The 16,934-nt window shown below is 58.0% G+C and overlaps 2 protein-coding genes across 2 annotated transcripts in view; both read left to right on the plus strand.

Annotated features, from left to right (window-relative positions):
- LOC136005907 (hydrocephalus-inducing protein-like) overlaps positions 1-11,342 on the plus strand; it is a gene marked incomplete at its 5' end in the record, with an annotated part of 47,045 nt that extends 35,703 nt beyond the window's left edge. Inside the window, 15 exons of the mRNA XM_065663797.1 lie at positions 57-234; positions 733-824; positions 1,551-1,726; positions 2,573-2,709; positions 3,558-3,685; positions 3,773-3,964; positions 4,360-4,509; positions 5,246-5,410; positions 6,813-7,027; positions 7,386-7,578; positions 8,373-8,570; positions 9,943-10,106; positions 10,406-10,556; positions 10,805-11,029; positions 11,316-11,342. Coding sequence (XP_065519869.1) covers positions 57-234; positions 733-824; positions 1,551-1,726; positions 2,573-2,709; positions 3,558-3,685; positions 3,773-3,964; positions 4,360-4,509; positions 5,246-5,410; positions 6,813-7,027; positions 7,386-7,578; positions 8,373-8,570; positions 9,943-10,106; positions 10,406-10,556; positions 10,805-11,029; positions 11,316-11,342 — 2,391 coding nt within the window. The remainder of the gene's footprint in view (positions 1-56; positions 235-732; positions 825-1,550; positions 1,727-2,572; positions 2,710-3,557; positions 3,686-3,772; positions 3,965-4,359; positions 4,510-5,245; positions 5,411-6,812; positions 7,028-7,385; positions 7,579-8,372; positions 8,571-9,942; positions 10,107-10,405; positions 10,557-10,804; positions 11,030-11,315) is intronic.
- Positions 11,343-11,674: 332 nt separating this feature from the next.
- Positions 11,675-12,781, plus strand: LOC136005909 (hydrocephalus-inducing protein-like; the record flags this gene model as incomplete). Its single annotated transcript, XM_065663798.1, has 2 exons — positions 11,675-11,878; positions 12,323-12,781. Coding segments are annotated over 2 exons (663 nt in total), but the record flags the coding sequence as incomplete, so codon positions are not given.
- Between the last annotated feature and the right edge of the window lie 4,153 nt (positions 12,782-16,934).

The following is a 16,934-nucleotide window of genomic DNA, read 5'->3' on the forward strand; positions in this document are numbered from 1 at the left end:
CCCTCCAGTGAATCCTCTTTGGTACACTGCGTCCCTCCCTCTTGTGTGCCCTGCAGGGTTACGTTGAACCTGGCAAGCAGCAAGTGCTGAAAGTGTATTACCTGCCAGGAGTGCCTGGAGTCTTCTGCAGGGCTTTCCAGATCCAACTGGGTCACCTGGAGCCAGAAAAAATCTCCCTGAAAGGAGAGGGGACCTTTCCCAGGATCCACTTGGACCTGCCCAGGAACATCAAAGGTGAGCACTGCCTGTCTGCTCGGCTTTCCCCCATGCCATATGCCCACAGGGCAGCTCACAGGCACCTCGAGCAGGCCTGGAGGTTTCAGGGCTGTCAGACAAGGTCAGCCCTCTGGTTGCTTCTTTAGCCTCTGGCAGACGAGCCCATGTGGGCTTTGCCGCAGGAAGCATCGTGCACAGCTTGCCAAGAGGTCTGGGAAGATGATGGCTGGGCAGAAAAGCTTGGGAAAGCTGTAATAGAGGCTGGCAGGGATTTTGACAGGGGTTGGGTTTGCATCACGCTGTGGGGCTGAGATGCTCCTGTGTGGCGAGAAAGACGGGTGGGGGTGAGAAGCAGCAGGATCTCCTTTCCCTACATTGCTGGAGCAGTTTGTGTCTGGGTGTCGGGGGAATGGGGCTTTCCGTCTTCCGTGGGATTTGTGCTGCCCCACTGCTATGGGTGGTGTCCTGTGCTTTCAGGCAACGCCAAATATGAGAAGATCCTCCTGAAGGCCAAAGAAAAGCTGGACAAAGGCAGCCAGAGAGAAGAGGCCATTGCTCTGGGGGAGGCTGTGGCAGCCGAGCCCCGCGTGGACGACTCGGGCACCGTGGTGAGTAGAGCTGCTGCCCTGTCCCGCACGTGCCACCCTCCTGCGAGACACTGGAGCCCCTGCGCCCCACGGCAGCTGCCCAGGGCCCTGCCGGCACTGGGCACCTCCCTGCACACCCCTGGCCACGGAGTGTGTCAGCTCAGCGTGCCCCTTGGGCTGCCCACCTCTGGGAGTTGTCCCTTGTGGCGATGCGCCAGCTCCTGACTACCCCAGGGAGATGCTGAAAGCTGTGCTCGGGCAGTTGGGTTTCTGGTGCTCTGAAGGACACACAGGGTGGTGCTGGGGGGTTTGTTGCTCACCGGCCAAGCCCTGCCAGGTTTACAGAGCGTAAAGCAGCAGCCTGAATGCAGCCTGAGGCTGTGCTGTGTTCTGTATCTCCAGGAGGCTCCAGCTCTCTCATGGTTCCCTTTCCAGGAGAGCTTTTGTCCAGGCTGCTTTGGCACTGACTGGAGGCAGGGACATACTTGGAGCTTTGGAAGGTTTCTGGCTTGTTTGTGTGTCTGTCCAGATCAGCTTTGATAACTGGGCAGGCAGAGACACTGGAGTTCATTTCTGTGGGGATATGATCCTGCCTGAGAGAGCAGGAAGTGTCACAGAGACCGATCAGTGAGACAGACTGACTCCGTCGCCCCTCTCAACAAGAGCAGGGTGGGATCCTCCACCCGAGACAAGCTTGTGCCTTGGGAAGGACCTTGGCTAACCAGCCCCTGTCTTTCCTTTCCTCAGTGGGATGCTCAGCTGCAGATGCAGATGGAGGAGATGCTGATTGAGGAACATGCCCTGGAGCAGCAGAAAGCTCTCGCCTCCCGTCCCCCGGAGGACACTGCCTTTCACCAGCGTGTACATCGGAGGCTTCTCAAGTTAGTAGGGACTCCTGTAGCCTGTCTCCAGGGGCCGCGAGGGTAACAGCCAGCAGTGCAGCCCTGCCCCTGAGAGCTCCTTGTGTCTCAGAGTTGGGAATAGCTGAAGACTTCCGAAAGGGCCTGATGCTGAGAGCTACGCCGTGCTCCCTGTGGGCAGCTCGGTGTCCTCACTTGCACAGTGCTACCCTGAGCTCTGGAGGTGCTCCGCTCCCCACAGTTGCTGGGTTCTGTTCTCAGAGCTGAGGGGGTGCAGACCAGCAAGCCCTTGCAGACAGCACAGGCACCACCCCTGCTGACCAGCTGTGAAAGGGGCATCTCCAAGCCGGCGTCTTTGTGCCGAGAAGCAGACCCCACTAAGCAGGAAGAGCAGGGAATGGTCCAGATCCCTTATGTGCTTTTCCAAGTGGGATTGCCTGCAAAAAGACCTTCACAGCAATCTTGTAGTGTTGGTTACTGCACGCGATACTCTCAAGCGCTGCTTTGGGGACAGATCTGGCTGCAGAGCAGTGGAGGTATCCTCTGCAAGGAAATCCTGTGAGAAGGTCCTGAAGCAGTTTCAGGCTTGGGCCGGCCACCAGCTTAGCAGTTTCATTGAGACCCGTGGAGACGCAGTGGACTTCTCTGCAATGGCTTTTCACAGCATAGGAACTGTGTCCAGTACCCGCTTTAAACTGACTCGAATATCCCGCTGGTGGCTGATAAATCCTAGGCCCTGCACTCCCCATGACTTAGCCAAGTCTTATTACTGGGTGCTCAGGTCAGGCCTTGGGTTTCCTGGGCTTGGCTTGAGTTTTCACAGCAGTGGATACAGAATTATCCACTCCATTTGCTTCTCCACCCCACGCCATGCTGGGCTTTACAGAGTGTCCTTCCTCCTCCTTTCAGAGCTGAGCTGCCCGAATACGTCCTGGACCTTGGCTATGTCGTTCCCGGTGACATCCACACACACATGGTGAAGCTCACCAACACCGGGCACTTCCCTGCATCTTTCAAGGCCGATGGATATGTCCTGTATAACACAGGTAACCAGTGGTAAAGAGGCTTCACGGGGGCTTGAAGGGGCTGTCTCTGCCACATCAGCTGGAGCCATTGGGCATGGGGAGATTTGAGTACTTCCTTGGGCAGCTTTTTCCTCCTTAGTACCCCTCTGGCCGGTGCCCTGTTCAAGAGCCTGAATTCTGTCGAGCAGTGCCCAGAGACCTGGTCTGCCTGTGGCTGCCCTAAAAAGTCATTGCAGGGGCCAGATGGGCTGATCAGCGTGATCGCCTCTCAGCATCTACTGCTCTTGGCTCCCGTGAGCACCATCGGAGTTTCTTTGTGCACTCTGAGGGTTTATGTTGCAGCCAGATGGACCCTCTGTGGTTCGGAAGTGCTTTGTTTAGAGTTCCTAGTGCCAGAGCACTTCTGCTCAGCCTTATTGAACGGCCTGTGGGATCCTGTGCCGTATCGAAACAGGCTTCGCAAAGAGGCCTTGGGGTAAGGCTGCAGCTCCGTCACACGGGGACTGCTGTCTGTGATGGGTGGCCAGGCGTCTCTTCTAAGCCGCTGTCCAGGGAACACCACAGCATTTGGTATCTTAGTTGGAAATTGTCCTTTGGAGAGGTGTATGCGTCCTTCCCTGAGATGCCTGCTGAAGGAATTGCTGGAGCTCCTCAACCAATGTGGTTCGTTTTTACCCTGCCACCCCTGGATTCTGGCTGTGAAAATCCTTTTGCTTTGGGCAGTGACAAGGGGAGCAGAGCAGCTTCTCTGGAGATGGAAAGGGGTCTTTCACAGAGCTGCCAGCCAGGACACCCCTGTGGCCTTGCCGTGCTTCTGAGCCATTTCCTGTTGCTTGTGTATCTCAGCTGCTTGATTTTCCTGTGTTCAGGCTTCAGCGTGTGCCTGGACCTTGTGAAGCGCCTGCCCTGCTGTGAGACCAAGACATTTGAAGTGTGCTTCGACCCACAAAGTGCCAACGTGCCCCTGGGAAAGGTGGATGTGCTCCTGCCCATCAAGGTAGGCCAGCTTGTGGGGCAGGCAGCAGGTTGGGCACAGCAGCGAGTGTCAGCCGGGCTCTCAACTGGATGCTCTGTCCTTCTCTAGGTCAGAGGAGGCCCCACGTTCCAGGTCCGCCTGCGTGCCATTGTGGCTGAGCCGTCCCTCTGCCTCTCGAGGGACAGGCTGGAGTTCTCCTCTGTCCAGTGTGGGCAGTGGCAGGAAGAAACCATCCAGCTCCACAACACGTCCCAGGTCCCCTGTAAATGGTCCATGAGCATGAATGAGGCTGTTAAGGAGGTAAAGCACAGACAACGTGTAACACACAACTTCTCGGTTGGGTTTTCTTTGCCTCTCTTGGCTTTCCCGCCCCTCTGGCTGCCTGAGCACTTGGGCTGCAGCTCGCTTGAGGAAGCTTTTGAGGGTACAGAGCAAGGCTGGTTCACCTGGGCCTGCTCACTAGCTGATGCTTCACTTCTCTGCCATCTTCACCCATTCCTCCCCCTCCAAGGACACTGCCTCCCCATCTGCCTGCCCTGCCAACATGTTTGCCCTCCAGTTCTAGGCAGGGGTGGCCACGTCTGGGTGGGATGAAGGTGCTCCCTGCACCGTGCCAGCATCTCGGAGCACTGCAGGAACCGAGGGTCTGTCCTCGCAGACCAAGGAGACCTCACGCGACTGGTTTCTGTGCGCAGGTGGACAAACATCTGCCAGCGAGCGAGCATGACAAGCTGCGGGAGGAGATGAGGCCCGCGCCCTGTGGCTTTGAGGTGCTGCCCTCAGCTGGAACCCTCGCTCCAGGACAGCAGTGCCATGTCCAAGTCCGTTTTTCACCCACGGAAGAGGTGAGTTTGGTGGGTGTCACCCCCAGGAGGACTGTCAGGGCAGTGTGGTAAGGGGAGGCCAGCACAGGGAGCGGGGAATGAGCTCTGCCTCCGCGTGGAGCTTTCTGCCAGCCCTGTGCCCACCGTTCCTCAGTTTCCCCTGCACGGTCCCACGCAGTCTGGGAGTCAGCTTAAATGGTGGAGCATTCCCAAAGGCAGTTTGCATGTGGCCACCGTGACTTGGAAACTGGCAGCGTGTGACAGGATGGACCCAAGTGCTTCCATGGCTGCGGACAGTCTCAGGGATCTTTCAATTGCTCGTGGAGATTTCAGCGTCTCGTGTCTGGCTTTGACCAGAGCCAAGCACTGAGCAGAGAAGACGATCCTTATTTCTGTCCAGTGAGAGCTCAGCTGCCTCTTTCACACAGCTGATGTTTGCCCGGTGCTGCAGCGCCAGGACTGTGTCTGAGAAAGCAGACTTTTCTCACGTGCGTTGCGCTCCCCCACGACTAGGTGAAAACCTCTGATAGGCTGTTTTAGATCCATCTGGTAGCCAACTGACCACTTACACTCCCCAGCAGGACTCACCGCATTACTCAGAGCCATGCAGATGCTGTAGCCCCTGCTCTAAGTAACTGCCTGGTTTGGGTTCAGCTTAGAGGTGCTGAGAAGACCCCTGAGCCTGGGGCGATTGTTGCCTTGGAGGCGCTGTCACCTGGGGCTTCACGGAGGAGCTTTCTGTGCTGCTTCTTTGCAGAAGTGCTACCGGGGCGAGCTGCAGATCCAGATTTGCCAGAGCAGCCAACGCCTGCGGGTGCCGGTCTTGGGATGTGGTCTGGAGCCACGGCTGGAGTTGAGCCCCGCAGAGCTCGAGCTGGGACCGCTGCTGCCACAGAGCCATGGGGAAGAGGGGACAGTGGTGGTGAAGAACCCCTGTGGGGTTTACTCACTGGAGTTTGACCAGCAGCACCTTGCTGAGGAGCAGGTGAGGGGGAAGGTCTGTGCACGCTCCTGGAGATTCCCAGCGCTCCAGCATTCCCAGGCTTGTGCCAGGGAGACGGGGGCAGCGCGCAGGGCAAAGCCCGCTGGCATTCCAGGGTTAGCCGGCTCTGCTGGCAGGCTGTGGAGGGACTTGGATAATCCCTGCCACTGGGGGGAAAGAATATGGGAGGGGATGGCTCGTCTGGGGAGTCTGTTCACGTGGTGAAGGTCCAGAAACTCATGCTGTCTGTGGTTTCTCTTCCCTCTGTGCGCAGCTCCTACGGACACCTAAAGACGACAACAGCCACAACAGCTTGTTGCTGCCTCCGTGTGCCCCGGCTGAGAAGCTGACTGTTGAGGCCCAAGGAAGGGGCATAGAAATGAAGGTGAGATGAAATCTAAATGCTAAAAGTGCAGGTGGCAACCAGCATGGTTTTCTCATTTCCTCATCTCTTCCCCAGCCTAGCATGGTTTGTGTTTCTGCCACGAGAGTGGCAGAAAACCTCTTCTCCTTCTTTCCTTTGGCTTGATATCAATCCCTCCTGCCTCAGGTTGACGTTGTGCATCCACCAGGAAAGGTGGTGAAGCTAGGAAACATCTGCATTGGGCAGACGGTGAAGAAGATCGTCACCATAGCCAACAAGAGTGCAGGCCCTCTCGCCTTTAAGCTCAGAGTCACATCCACCGTGCCAGAGTTGCAGGAAGCTGGGGTAAGTGCCATTCCTTCTCTGCAGAGCACTTTAGCGTGCCTGCAGGGAGCGATGAGCTGCTGTGGGTGGGAGGTAGTAGCTAATGACAGCTGTGGGCTGCCCTGGCTGCCTGTGCCTGCCCCGTCCTCCCTGCTGGCACTGCTCTGCCAGCAGATGCTTGCAGTGTGAATGCTTCAGCTGAGCTGGGTGCCAGGACTCCCCGAGAGCCACAAGTGAGAAGGCGGCACAATTCCTCTAAGCTGTTTTAGACGCATAGGTCAGGATGCAGCCACATATTTTAGATCTGGAAAGGCGAGGGAGGTGAATCTTGAAAGAGGGAGGGTTACAGCTCTGTTGGAACTTCCATGAAAGCTTTAGAAGGCAGAGGTGACCTCACCGTGACCAGGTGGACACACGGCAGAAAACACCTTTGGTATTACCTAGGAATGCCTACGAGGGAATGAGTGGGACTGGGTCAGTGTTGGTGCGGACAGAAGAGGAATTGGAAGCCTCTTCCCTGAGTCTGGTGAGGGAGGCTCCGCAGCTGGCTTGCCAGATGAAATAGTCTCCACTCATCTCTTCGGGTAGGTTCTGTGCTTGAAGCCCAGCAAGGAGCTAAAGCTGAAGGCCAGAGGAGACACCTGCAAAGTGGAGGTGACCTTCTCCCCGAAGCGCCGCATGCAGCCGTTCAGCGGGGAAGTGCTGCTGGAGTGCCGCGGGCTGGTGCGCTCCCTCTTTGCGGTGCGGGGCTCCTGCCAGGGCAGCCTCGTGAGCTTGGACCAGGACCAGCTCAGCTTTGGAGCCGTGGTACGGCAGAGCTACACGTGCCGGCGCGTCGTCATGCGGAACGCGGGCGACGCAGGAGTCAGGTAAAGCAGGACCCCCCCGCCTCTCTGAGGGCTGATTGCTTGGATGAGTGTTGTGAGGAGCCGTAGTGTGCCCAGATAGCTCCTCTCTGCTTCTCCATCCCGCTGGAGAGTCGTGCAGCCATGGCCGTGCAGTCAGGCCCTGGCAGTTAGCAAGGGGGTACGAGCAAAAGCTCATTTAGAGATGGGTGCAGTGGGTCCTGCCCAGCCTGAAGCCTTATTGCCAGGTGGCTCAGCATCAGGCCTGAGATGTGGTGGGAAAGCCCACCAGAGACGGAGAGCCTCACGCTGAGACTTACCCTGCCTTGACAGCTCCCCGTGGCTAATCCTTCTTTCCTGTCCTTGTGCTTTCCTTGGCAAGGTTTTTGTGGGACGTGGAGAGCTTCCAGCCGGACTTTTCTATCAGCCCCACAAAGGGTTACATCAGGCCAGGGGTGGATGTCCCCTTCGTTGTGACCTTCCGCCCCTCGAAGCTGAGCCAGGCTGTCCAGTACGAGGGGCTGCGGTGCTTCATCCCGGGCAGCGAGGCGCTCCACCTTACGCTATCAGGATCCTGCGTGGAGGCCCCTGGCACCAGAGAGGTAACGCAGCAGGGACAGGATGGGCCCCTGGACCCCAGCATTTGCGCCACATCTCTCCCAGGGCAGGAACTGAAGGACACTTGCGAGCGCAGACTGGCTTGTGCCGGGGTATCCCAGAGAGAAAGTGCTGGGCAGGACTGCCAGAGTTCCTGAGCCCTGTCATTGCCTTTCTCCCCTGTTCGAGGTGTTGCTCCTCCAGTGAGCAGCTCGGTTGTCCTGGCTCTGCACTGTAGCACCCGTGCCGTGGGAGCACCCTGCCGGGCTCTCCTGAGACCCTCCCCACAGAGCCACCCCGCTGTATCCCAGCACTGCACCCGCAGCCACACTTCTCCCCCGTGCCGGGCCAGGGGAGGGCATTCAGCAGTAGGAAGGGGCAAGGCATCTGCATCCAGCCCCTGGGAGGGGGTAGCTTGGGAGCAGTTGGCTCTTGCTCCCAAAGAGAGCATGGAGCTCCTCTTCATCCTGCCCATGAAGGAAAGGGCTGTGTGGCTGCAGATCTGTCCTTGCACAGCAGTTTCCTTTCAGGACTCCCCTGAAGTTTCCTTTCACCCAGCATGCGAAAGGCTTGTTCTGCTCCCTTCTTCAAGAACAACCAGCTTGATTTACTCCAAAAGCTGTGGCCAAAGTGTAATTTTTGCATGTGACAAGGAAAAGCTGCTCCCCGTGCTCCAGGTCCTGGTGTAGAGCCAGCGTGAGAAGAGTGGCAAGGATTGTGGGTACGACCCAGCAGCCTCTGTGCTCCTCTGTTGCAGACCCTGACTTTCAGCTGCAATGTGCGTGAGAAGCAGAGCCAGACCATCCTCCTGTCGAACCCGAGCAGCGAGGCCTGGACCCTGCAGCCCATTGTTGAGGGGAAATACTGGAAAGGGCCTGAATTTATCCATCTGGAGGCCAGGCAAAAAGAAAAGGCCTACCAGGTCACCTACAGACCCCTAACCATGAGCTGTGGGAACAAGAAGCATCAGGTAGGTGAGCTGTGCCAGCGTGCTGACCCTCGTGGCATGACCCTCGTAGGTCACTCTCCTTTGGGCAGGAGGTTGGCCGAGATGACCTTTGGAGGTCCTGTCCAAGCTGAAGGTGTCCTGTGCTCTCTGTTGGAAGCTGGGTTTTGTGGTGGCTGGGGGCCAGGCACGGGCAAAGGGCAGATGGGAAGTCGGGACTGAGCACCAAACGTGTTGGAGCAGCTAACGTAAAAAGCCAGGCTTTCTGCAGGCCAAGAAATGAAGTTTGTTCTGCGTAGCTCCGGGTCGCTGCTTGTGGCAGCCCAGGGGGCTCAGAGACCCCCATGCTCAGCGCACGGGCTGCACAGGCTCTCCAAGCCCCGGGCACAACCACTTCTGCCAGCAGCACCTGGCTGGTGTCCTTCTGCAGCTTGCAGGGAGCAAGAAGGGCAAAGCTGCCCTGCAGTTTGTCAGTGCCGTCCTGGCCGTCAGCAGGCAGGTGGGAAACGAGAGAGATCTCTTGAGGGTCATGCAGGAGCTTTGGGAGGAGCCCTTCCTGCAGGTCTCAGGCTGGGCACATGGGGGTGACTGGCCCCTCTGCAATGTTTTCTGTGCCAGGCCAGCAACAAGCTCCTAAATCCAAGGGGTCAGTTCAGAAGGGCTCTGTGGTGCTGGAGCTGCCGGGTCCTTGTCGCGCTCCTTGTCCCGCTCCAGCTGGCCTTACAGTGGGCCAGGTCAGAGATTTCTTGCCTCAAGTCTCCAGGGTGCTCAGCAGATCTGTGCCCTTAGGGTCGCACGTGCTCAGCATCTCTTTAACGTACAGCCTGCGTGAGGAGTCTTGCAGCTTTCAGCTGCTGTGGAGGCAGAGGCAGGTGTCTGGGATGCACGGGCACCCAGAATGAGCATGGATATGAGCTTTCCATGGCCCATGTCTGGGGCCCCCTGTTGTGCCAGCTTACAGGCTGCTCTCTGGTCAGCGCTGTTGGGGCTAAGGCCAGCAGGACTGAGGCAATGGAGCTCATCAGGGACGGCCACCCCCTGCCCACGGCTGTCCCTGCGTGAGAACAGGCTGGCAGGGACATGCCCAGGTGAGTGGGGCCAGTAAGGAAGTGTTGGGATGTGCAGAGCAGCTCTGCTGCAGGGCCCGTGTTTCCTTGCTTTGCCCAGAGATGATGCCTCTGTGTCCTGTAGCTGTGCCGTGTCCTGTGGGCCACGCACCCGCTCACAAGCAGCTCAGAGCAGGTGCGACGCTGGCGTCTATCTCCTCCTGCGCGGGACAGGGCTGCAGTCACAGCTCTGCCAGCTGGACGTGCTGAAAGCTGCCTCAGTGAGAGCCTCAGGCGTGGGACTGTCCAGGGGTGCTCCAGAGCCGACTTGTCCTATTCGTTGTCTGTAGGGCTCCATCTTCTTCCCCCTGCCGGACGGGACAGGCTTACGCTACCAGCTGGAAGGAACTGCTGAAGCCCCCAGGTGTTCAGGGGCCATTTCCCGGCAGGTTCCGTGCAGGAATTCCCACACGGAGCTCATCCCTGTGTCCAACTGGCTGCAGAGACCACAGAGGTGAGTCCAGCCCAGGGAGTCTGGCCTCATGAGCAATCCCTGCAGCAGCACAAGGAAGGAAGCTTCCAGTGCCTGGAAGCTCCCTCCTGAAAGCTTTTCCCTCTCCTTGGCCGTGTCTGGCCATACCCACGTTCTGCCTGTGCAGAGCCATCCTGGAGGGCTTTCCTCCAAGGGGGGTGAGAGCTGGCGCCCTGTGCCCGAGGCACTGAGGATGAGAGGGACTGTATTGTACCCCCGCACGATGGGTATCCTATGGGAGTCCTTCCTGTTGACCTTCACTGCGTCCTTCTCACCCGCAGGTTCCTGGTGGTTATTGACATGCTCAAACCAGAGAACCTGGAAAGCAGTTCCGTGCTGCAGGGGTGTTCATACATCGACGTGCCGAGCTCTGCGAAGAAGGACTACCAGCTCACCTTCTTCTCCTACAAAGAAGGAGTCTACAGGGCAAAGGTGAGTGAGGACACTGGTCTGCAGGGCCCTTCAAGGAGCTGTTGGCTCACTGAGAAGCTACACGCCCGTTTTCATACCTCCACGTGCACGGGTCCTATGAAATACCACAGGTGCTTTCTCTGGTCTTGCACTCCTCCTCGCTGGGTGCTCATAGCCATTCCTGGAAGCAGGGCGCTGAGCTCGGTGGGCTCTTCCGGGTCTGTTTTCATGTGTGGAATGAGCAGCACTTCCCTTTCTGTCTGATTCAGGTGACCTTCCTCAACGAGACAACCGGAGAGTACTTGTTCCACATGGTGACTTTCAAGGTGATGGCTTCGGGACCCATCGGCACTGTTGAAATGAGCACCGCCGTTCGGCAGAGAGTGTCCTCCACCGTCAAGGTGGACAACCCTCTGCCTGTCCCGGTGACGTTTGCCATCAACTGCAAAGTGCCGGACGTCAGCGTTCCACAGCACTTTACTGTTCCTGCACAGTCAAAGGTAGGAGCAAAGCTCCTCCGGCTCACTCTGCTCTCCCTACTCGTGGCCGGAGGGGGGGCTCTTGGAGGGTGATGCCTGAAAGGAGCCATGTGGGGCCTCTTTCCGTGGTGGCAGCTCCCTGCCGATGACGTAGAGAGGGAGCAGTGTGCGAGAATATCCCCAGTGGGAATCATCCTGCGCTGGTGGAGTCTGCCCTGCTGGCCCCTGTAACACGCCGCCACTGGGCGTCACGTGGCAGGCCCTTGTGCCATGTGCCCCTCATTTAATGTGTTGCTTCCAGGTGCGAGTGGCTGCAGGACAAGCCTGATCCCGCGGCCAGGTTGTCTGCAGCCTGCATTGACAGGAGGTGGTGTGTGCCCTGGGGGAGCACAGGGGCTTTTTAGGGTGGGCAGCTTCTGGCATCATGCTGGAGGGCTCTGAGCTGTTGGGATCTGTCCCTGAGTGAACCGTCCCCCAGAAGGAGCAAGGCTGTGCCCGAGAGAGAGGGAGTCAGAGCGGGGAAGGCAGCCCAGCCTTCAAGCGCTGCCTGAGCAGAGCAGGGACCAGCTGCCCCCTTCTCAGGCACACGTGTTCCCTGCCTGTGCCTGACGCCGTGGCTTTTTCCTTCCTTCCTCCCAGGCGGATCTTGTCTTGGAGTATCAGCCCCTGAAAACGGGTGAGAGCACGGGGCACCTGGTGCTCCAGAGCAGCGACTTGGGCTCTCTGTCTTACAACCTGCAGCTGAAAGCCACCTCGAGCAGGCCAGAGAAGCCCGTGTATTTCCGCACCACGCTGGGCTCCCGTCAGACCATCACCACCAAAATCCGGAATTTTGCCCAGCAGGAGACCGAGTACCTCCTACAGGTGAGCCCAGGCTGCCGGGGCTCTGGCTGGGAGGCAGCTCCTCTGGCCAGCACCAGCCCTCTCCACCAGGGGGTCCGAGTGCCTCTGGCGTGGCCTGGCAGAGCCAGGGTGGCCATGTGAGCCCAGGGTCCTTCCCACTAGTGTGGGCTTGTCCTCCCTTGCGGGCCCGTGTGTGCTGCCCTGGTTGGAGCTGCTTTTGCAGGCCCCGTGGTGCCTGGGCTTGCTTCCCGCTTGCAGCCCAGGTCTGGCAGTCTTGGGGCTTGGGTGCAGGGTTGTTCCTGCTGGGCACGTTTGCACACTTCTCGTGCCCATTCACCGCAGGCACTCACCAGGGCTATGGTCTGGGTGGGACGGGCCAGGGCCAGGGGACCATCGTGTTCTTCCCGAGGCGCTGGCTCTGCTGTTGTGACCAACCCCCCATGGTCTCTTGTCTCCCCTGCGCAGACCGACTGTGCCGACTTCCAGACGGCAAAATCCATCAGTGCGGCACCCGCCAGCGCTGGGGGCTCGGAGCTGAATGTGGAAGTGACCTTTGAGCCCTGCCACCTGGGCAAAGCCAAGGCCACGCTGCAGCTCAGCTCTGCACTGGGCGGGCAGTACTGCATCCCACTCATCGGCCTTGCGCTGCCCCCTGAACCCCAGGGCCCCTTCCTCATCCCAGCCGGCGGCACCACCTCCATCTCCTTCAGGAACGTCTTCCCGAGGGCCACGGCGTTCCAGTATGCCGTAAAGCACCCGGCCTTCAGCGTCAGGGCCCCCGAGATGCTGCGCGCCAAGAGCAGCACCACCATCACCGTCTCCTTCACGGGCGGCCCGGCTCCTGTCACCAGCAGGCTGGTGGTCTCTTGCCCTGGCGGCTCCTGGATCTACCACCTTCGGGGCCTGCCCTCCACCCGCAAGTAACCAGCTGCCCCTGGCCCTTCCCGCCACGTTCGTGCTCTCTGGAGCCAATAAATTTCATTTAGCATCCTCCCACACGACGTCCTTGTCTCTAAACGGGAGAGGCATGAATTCGCTGGATGCACAGCCGCTGGACAAGGAATTGGCTGGATGACTGCACACAGAGAGTCGCGGTCAATGGCTCAATGTGTAAACGGAGACCAGTGACGAATGGTGTCCGTCAGGGGTCGGTGTTGGGGCAGACCCTGTTCAACATCTTTGTCGCTGACCCAGACAGTGGGATCGAGCGCCCTCAGCAAGCTTGCAGACAACACCAAGCTGTGTGGTGCAGCCGGCGCGCTGGAGGGAAGGGATGGCATCCAGAGGGACCTGCACATGCTGGAGAGGTGGCCAGCCTCATGAAGTTCAGCAAAGCCGAGTGCAGGCTCCTGGCCCTGGGTCAGGGCAATCCCAGGCACAGCTGCAGGCTGCGCAGAGAAGTGATTCAGAGCAGCGTGAGGAGAAGGACCTGGGGGTTGGAACATGAGGCGCTTCAGCGTGCGCTTGAGCCCGGAAACCCCCTGTGTCCTGGGCTGTATCACCAAGAGCATGACCAGCAGGTCAAGGGAGGTGATCCTGCTCCTCTGCTCTCATGAGACCCCCACTGGGAGCACAGTGTACAGTTCTGGTGTCCTCAACAGAAGGACCTAGAGCTGTTGGAGCAAATCCAGAGGAGGGCCACGAGGATGCTAAGGGGGATGGAGCAGCTCCTGTACAAAGACAGGCTGAGAAAGCTGGGGCTGTTCAGCGTGGAGAAGGGAAGGCGGGGTGGAGGCCTCATAGCAGCCTTCCAGTATCTGAAGGGGGCCTACCAGCATGCTGGGGAGGGACTCTTGATCAGGGACTGTATCAAGAGGACAAGGGGTGATGGGCTTAAAGTGAAACAGAGGAAGTTCAGGTTAGCTAGAAGGAAGAAATTCTTCACTGTGCGGGTGGTGGGGCACTGGCACAGGTTGCCCAAAGCAGTGGTGAATGCTCCATCCCTGGCAGTGTTCAAGGCCAGGTTGGACGGGGCTTGGGCACCATGTTCTTGTGTGAGGTGTCCCTCCCTGTGACAGGGTGTTGGAACTAGAGGATCTTAAGGTCCTTTCCAATCCAAAGCGTTCTACGATTCTGTTATTCTCTAAGATTCTTTGGGAAAGCGCGGTTAAGACTTCAGTCGGTTCCACTTAAAGGTAAAAATTTGAGAATGAAGACCTTAGGCCCACTATAGGAGAGGATCTGGTTCAAGACCGTCTTAAGAACCTGAACGTGCACAAGTCCATGGAACCTGATGGAATCCATCCGCGGGTCCTGAAGGAGCTGGCGAATGACGTTGCTAAGCTACTGGCCATCATATTTGAAAAATAATGGCAGCCAGGTGAAGTTCCCGACGACTGGAAAACGGGAAATATATCCCCCATTTTCAAGAAGGGGAAAATGGAAGACGCGGGGAATTACAGAGCAGTGAGTCTCACCTCTGTGCCTGGTAAAATCTTGGAGCACATTCTCCTGGACAGCATGCCAAGGCACATGAAAAACAACAAGGTGCTTGGTGACAGCCAGCATGGCTTCACTAAGGGGAAATCCTGCCTGACCAATGTGGTGGCCTTCTATGATGGGGCTACAGAACTGATGGACAAGGGTAAAGCAGTTGGTGTCATCTATCTGGACTTGTGCAAAGCGTTTGACACTGTCCCACACGACATCCTTCTCTCTGAATTGGAGAGATATCAATTTGATGGATGGACCACTCGGTGGATAAAGAACTGGCTGGACGGCCGCACGCAAAGAGTTGTGCTCAATGGCTCGATATCCGGCTGGAGACCGGTAACGAGTGGTGTCCCTCAGGGATCGGTGTTGGGACCGGTCTTACTCAACATCTTTGTCGCTGACATGGACAGTGGGCTTGAGTGCGCCCTCAGCAAGTTTGCCAGTGACACCAAGCTGTGTGGTCCGGTTGATATGCTGGAGGGAAGGGATGCCATCCAGAGGGACCTTGACACGCTTGTAAGGTGGGCTGATGCCAACCTTATGAAGTTCAACCATGACAAGTGCAAGGTCCTACACCTGGGTTGGAGCAATCCCAGGCACAGCTACAGGTTGGGCAAAGAAGAGATTCAGAGCGGCCCTGCAGAGAAGGACCTGGGGGTGCTGGTCGATGAGGAAATGAACATGAGCCGGCAGTGTGCGCTCGCAGCCCAGAAAGCCAACCGTATCCTGGGCTGCATCAAAAGGAGCGAGACCAGCAGGTCGAAAGAGGTGACCCTGCCCCTCTACTCTGCTCTTGTGAGACCTCACCTGGAGTATTGTGTGCAGTTCTGGTGTCCTCGACATAAAAAGGACATGGAACTGCTGGAACAAGTCCAGAGGAGGGCCACGAGGATGATCAGGGGACTGGAGCGCCTCCCGTATGAAGATAGGCTGAGCAAGTTGGGGCTGTTCAGCGTGGAGAAGAGAAGGCTGCGTGGGGACCTAATAGCAGCCTTCCAGTACCTGAAGGGGGCCTATAGGGATGCTGGGGAGGGACTCTTCATCAGGGACTGTAGTGACAGCACAAGGGGTAAGGGGTTAAAACTTAAACAGGGGAAGTTTAGATTGGATCTAAGGAGGAAATTCTTTCCTGTTAGGGTGGTGAGACACTGGAATGGGTTGCCCAGGGAGGTTGTGAGTGCTCCATCCCTGGCGGTGTTCGAGGCCAGGTTGGATGAAGCCTTGCGTGGGATGGTTTAGCGTGAGGTGTCCCTGGCCATGGTAGGGGGGTTGGAACTAGATGATCTTGAGGCCCTTTCCAACCCTAACTATTCTATGATTCTATGATTCTATGACCCTGGAAGGGAGCTTGGGCTGTCTCAGCGTTGGCTGGCAGTTGAAGGTTATGAAGGAAATAGCAGGAAGCTCTACTAGTGGGCTCCTATTAATGATGTCAGCTGTGGTAGAGCTTTTGTAAGAGGTTTCCTTTAGTTAGAGAGCTTCTGCCTTGGTGCCTTCAGCACACAGGGGTGTCACGCCTGAGGTGTCTTTGCCTGAGCTCTCCAGTTTCCAGCTGGATTCGTGGCTGGACATGGTGCGGGACATGTTTTGGAGTGTTTCCAGAGGCTGGCTGCCTGGAGAGCCAGTTAGCACTCGGGGCTCATATCCTCCCTGCCTGTGTTGTAAAGGCCCAGATGATGAGTGTTGGTTTCAAAGTGAGGGCTCCACGTTCCCCGCCAGGCAGGTGTGAGGATTTGCTTTGCCTGTGGCCCCGAGTCTCATGGGAAGCTTTTGTTTCTGGCAAACGCTGTGCTGCAAACGTGTGAAGCTCCTGGCAGCTGAGATGCCCCGGGCAGTTGGGTGGCCTTGTGTGGTGCGTGTGCCCGTGTGCGCAGGCTTAATGGGTACAAAGTCATCGACGGGTGCTCACCAGGGACAGCAACAGGGGTCACCCCAAAGGCAGCCTGGCCATGGCCCTGGTGTGGCGGGGCTCCTCGTGGGCCAGCAAAGTAGGAATTAAATGGTTGCTTTGTAGTCAGTGCGGAAGCTTTTTTCTTTCCCGCTGAAGCAGGGAAATTCTTGGCTCATCTGCGGTGTCTCCAGCAATTTATGTGTCGCTCACGGAGCGTGACCAAATGCTGCTGTAAGGTGCACTTTAGCCCTGGTGCAGGGCTTCACTGCGGGGGAGACATTGAAGGCGTAGGGGGGCTGCAGGGATCCGCAAGGCTGTAGCTTTAGCAAGGCCCTGCGGTGGCCGTGGAAGCCACGTGTGGCCCTCGCCTATTGTGACGTACAGGGGAGCTGCTGCTGTTAAATGCGAGCAGCAGCCGTGGCCCAGTGAGAGCAGGAGTTGCTGAGCCGCTGAGGCAGGAGCAGGCTTGAGCTACTGTCAGGCTCTGAGCTCTGCTTCCTCGAGGCGCTGGTGAAACCCTGCCCTAGCTGGCAAAGCCAGAGCGTTGAGGAGAGGGGCTGGGCAGCCCAGGTGCCAGCCCTGTCCTTTGCTGCCCAGGTTCCCCTGGCTGTTGGCAGCCCAGCAGCAGTTAGCTGCTGTGCTGGTGGGCAAGAGCCACACCGAGGCGTCCCTGGGCGGCTCCTGTCCCTGCAGCTGCCCACAGCTGCCGAGCAGCGCGAGGGCATTCAGGAGCCAAGGCTGGGCCCCGCACGG

The sequence above is a fragment of the Lathamus discolor genome, chromosome Z (genome assembly GCF_037157495.1).
Source record: "Lathamus discolor isolate bLatDis1 chromosome Z, bLatDis1.hap1, whole genome shotgun sequence".
NCBI classification, from domain to species: domain Eukaryota; kingdom Metazoa; phylum Chordata; class Aves; order Psittaciformes; family Psittacidae; genus Lathamus; species Lathamus discolor.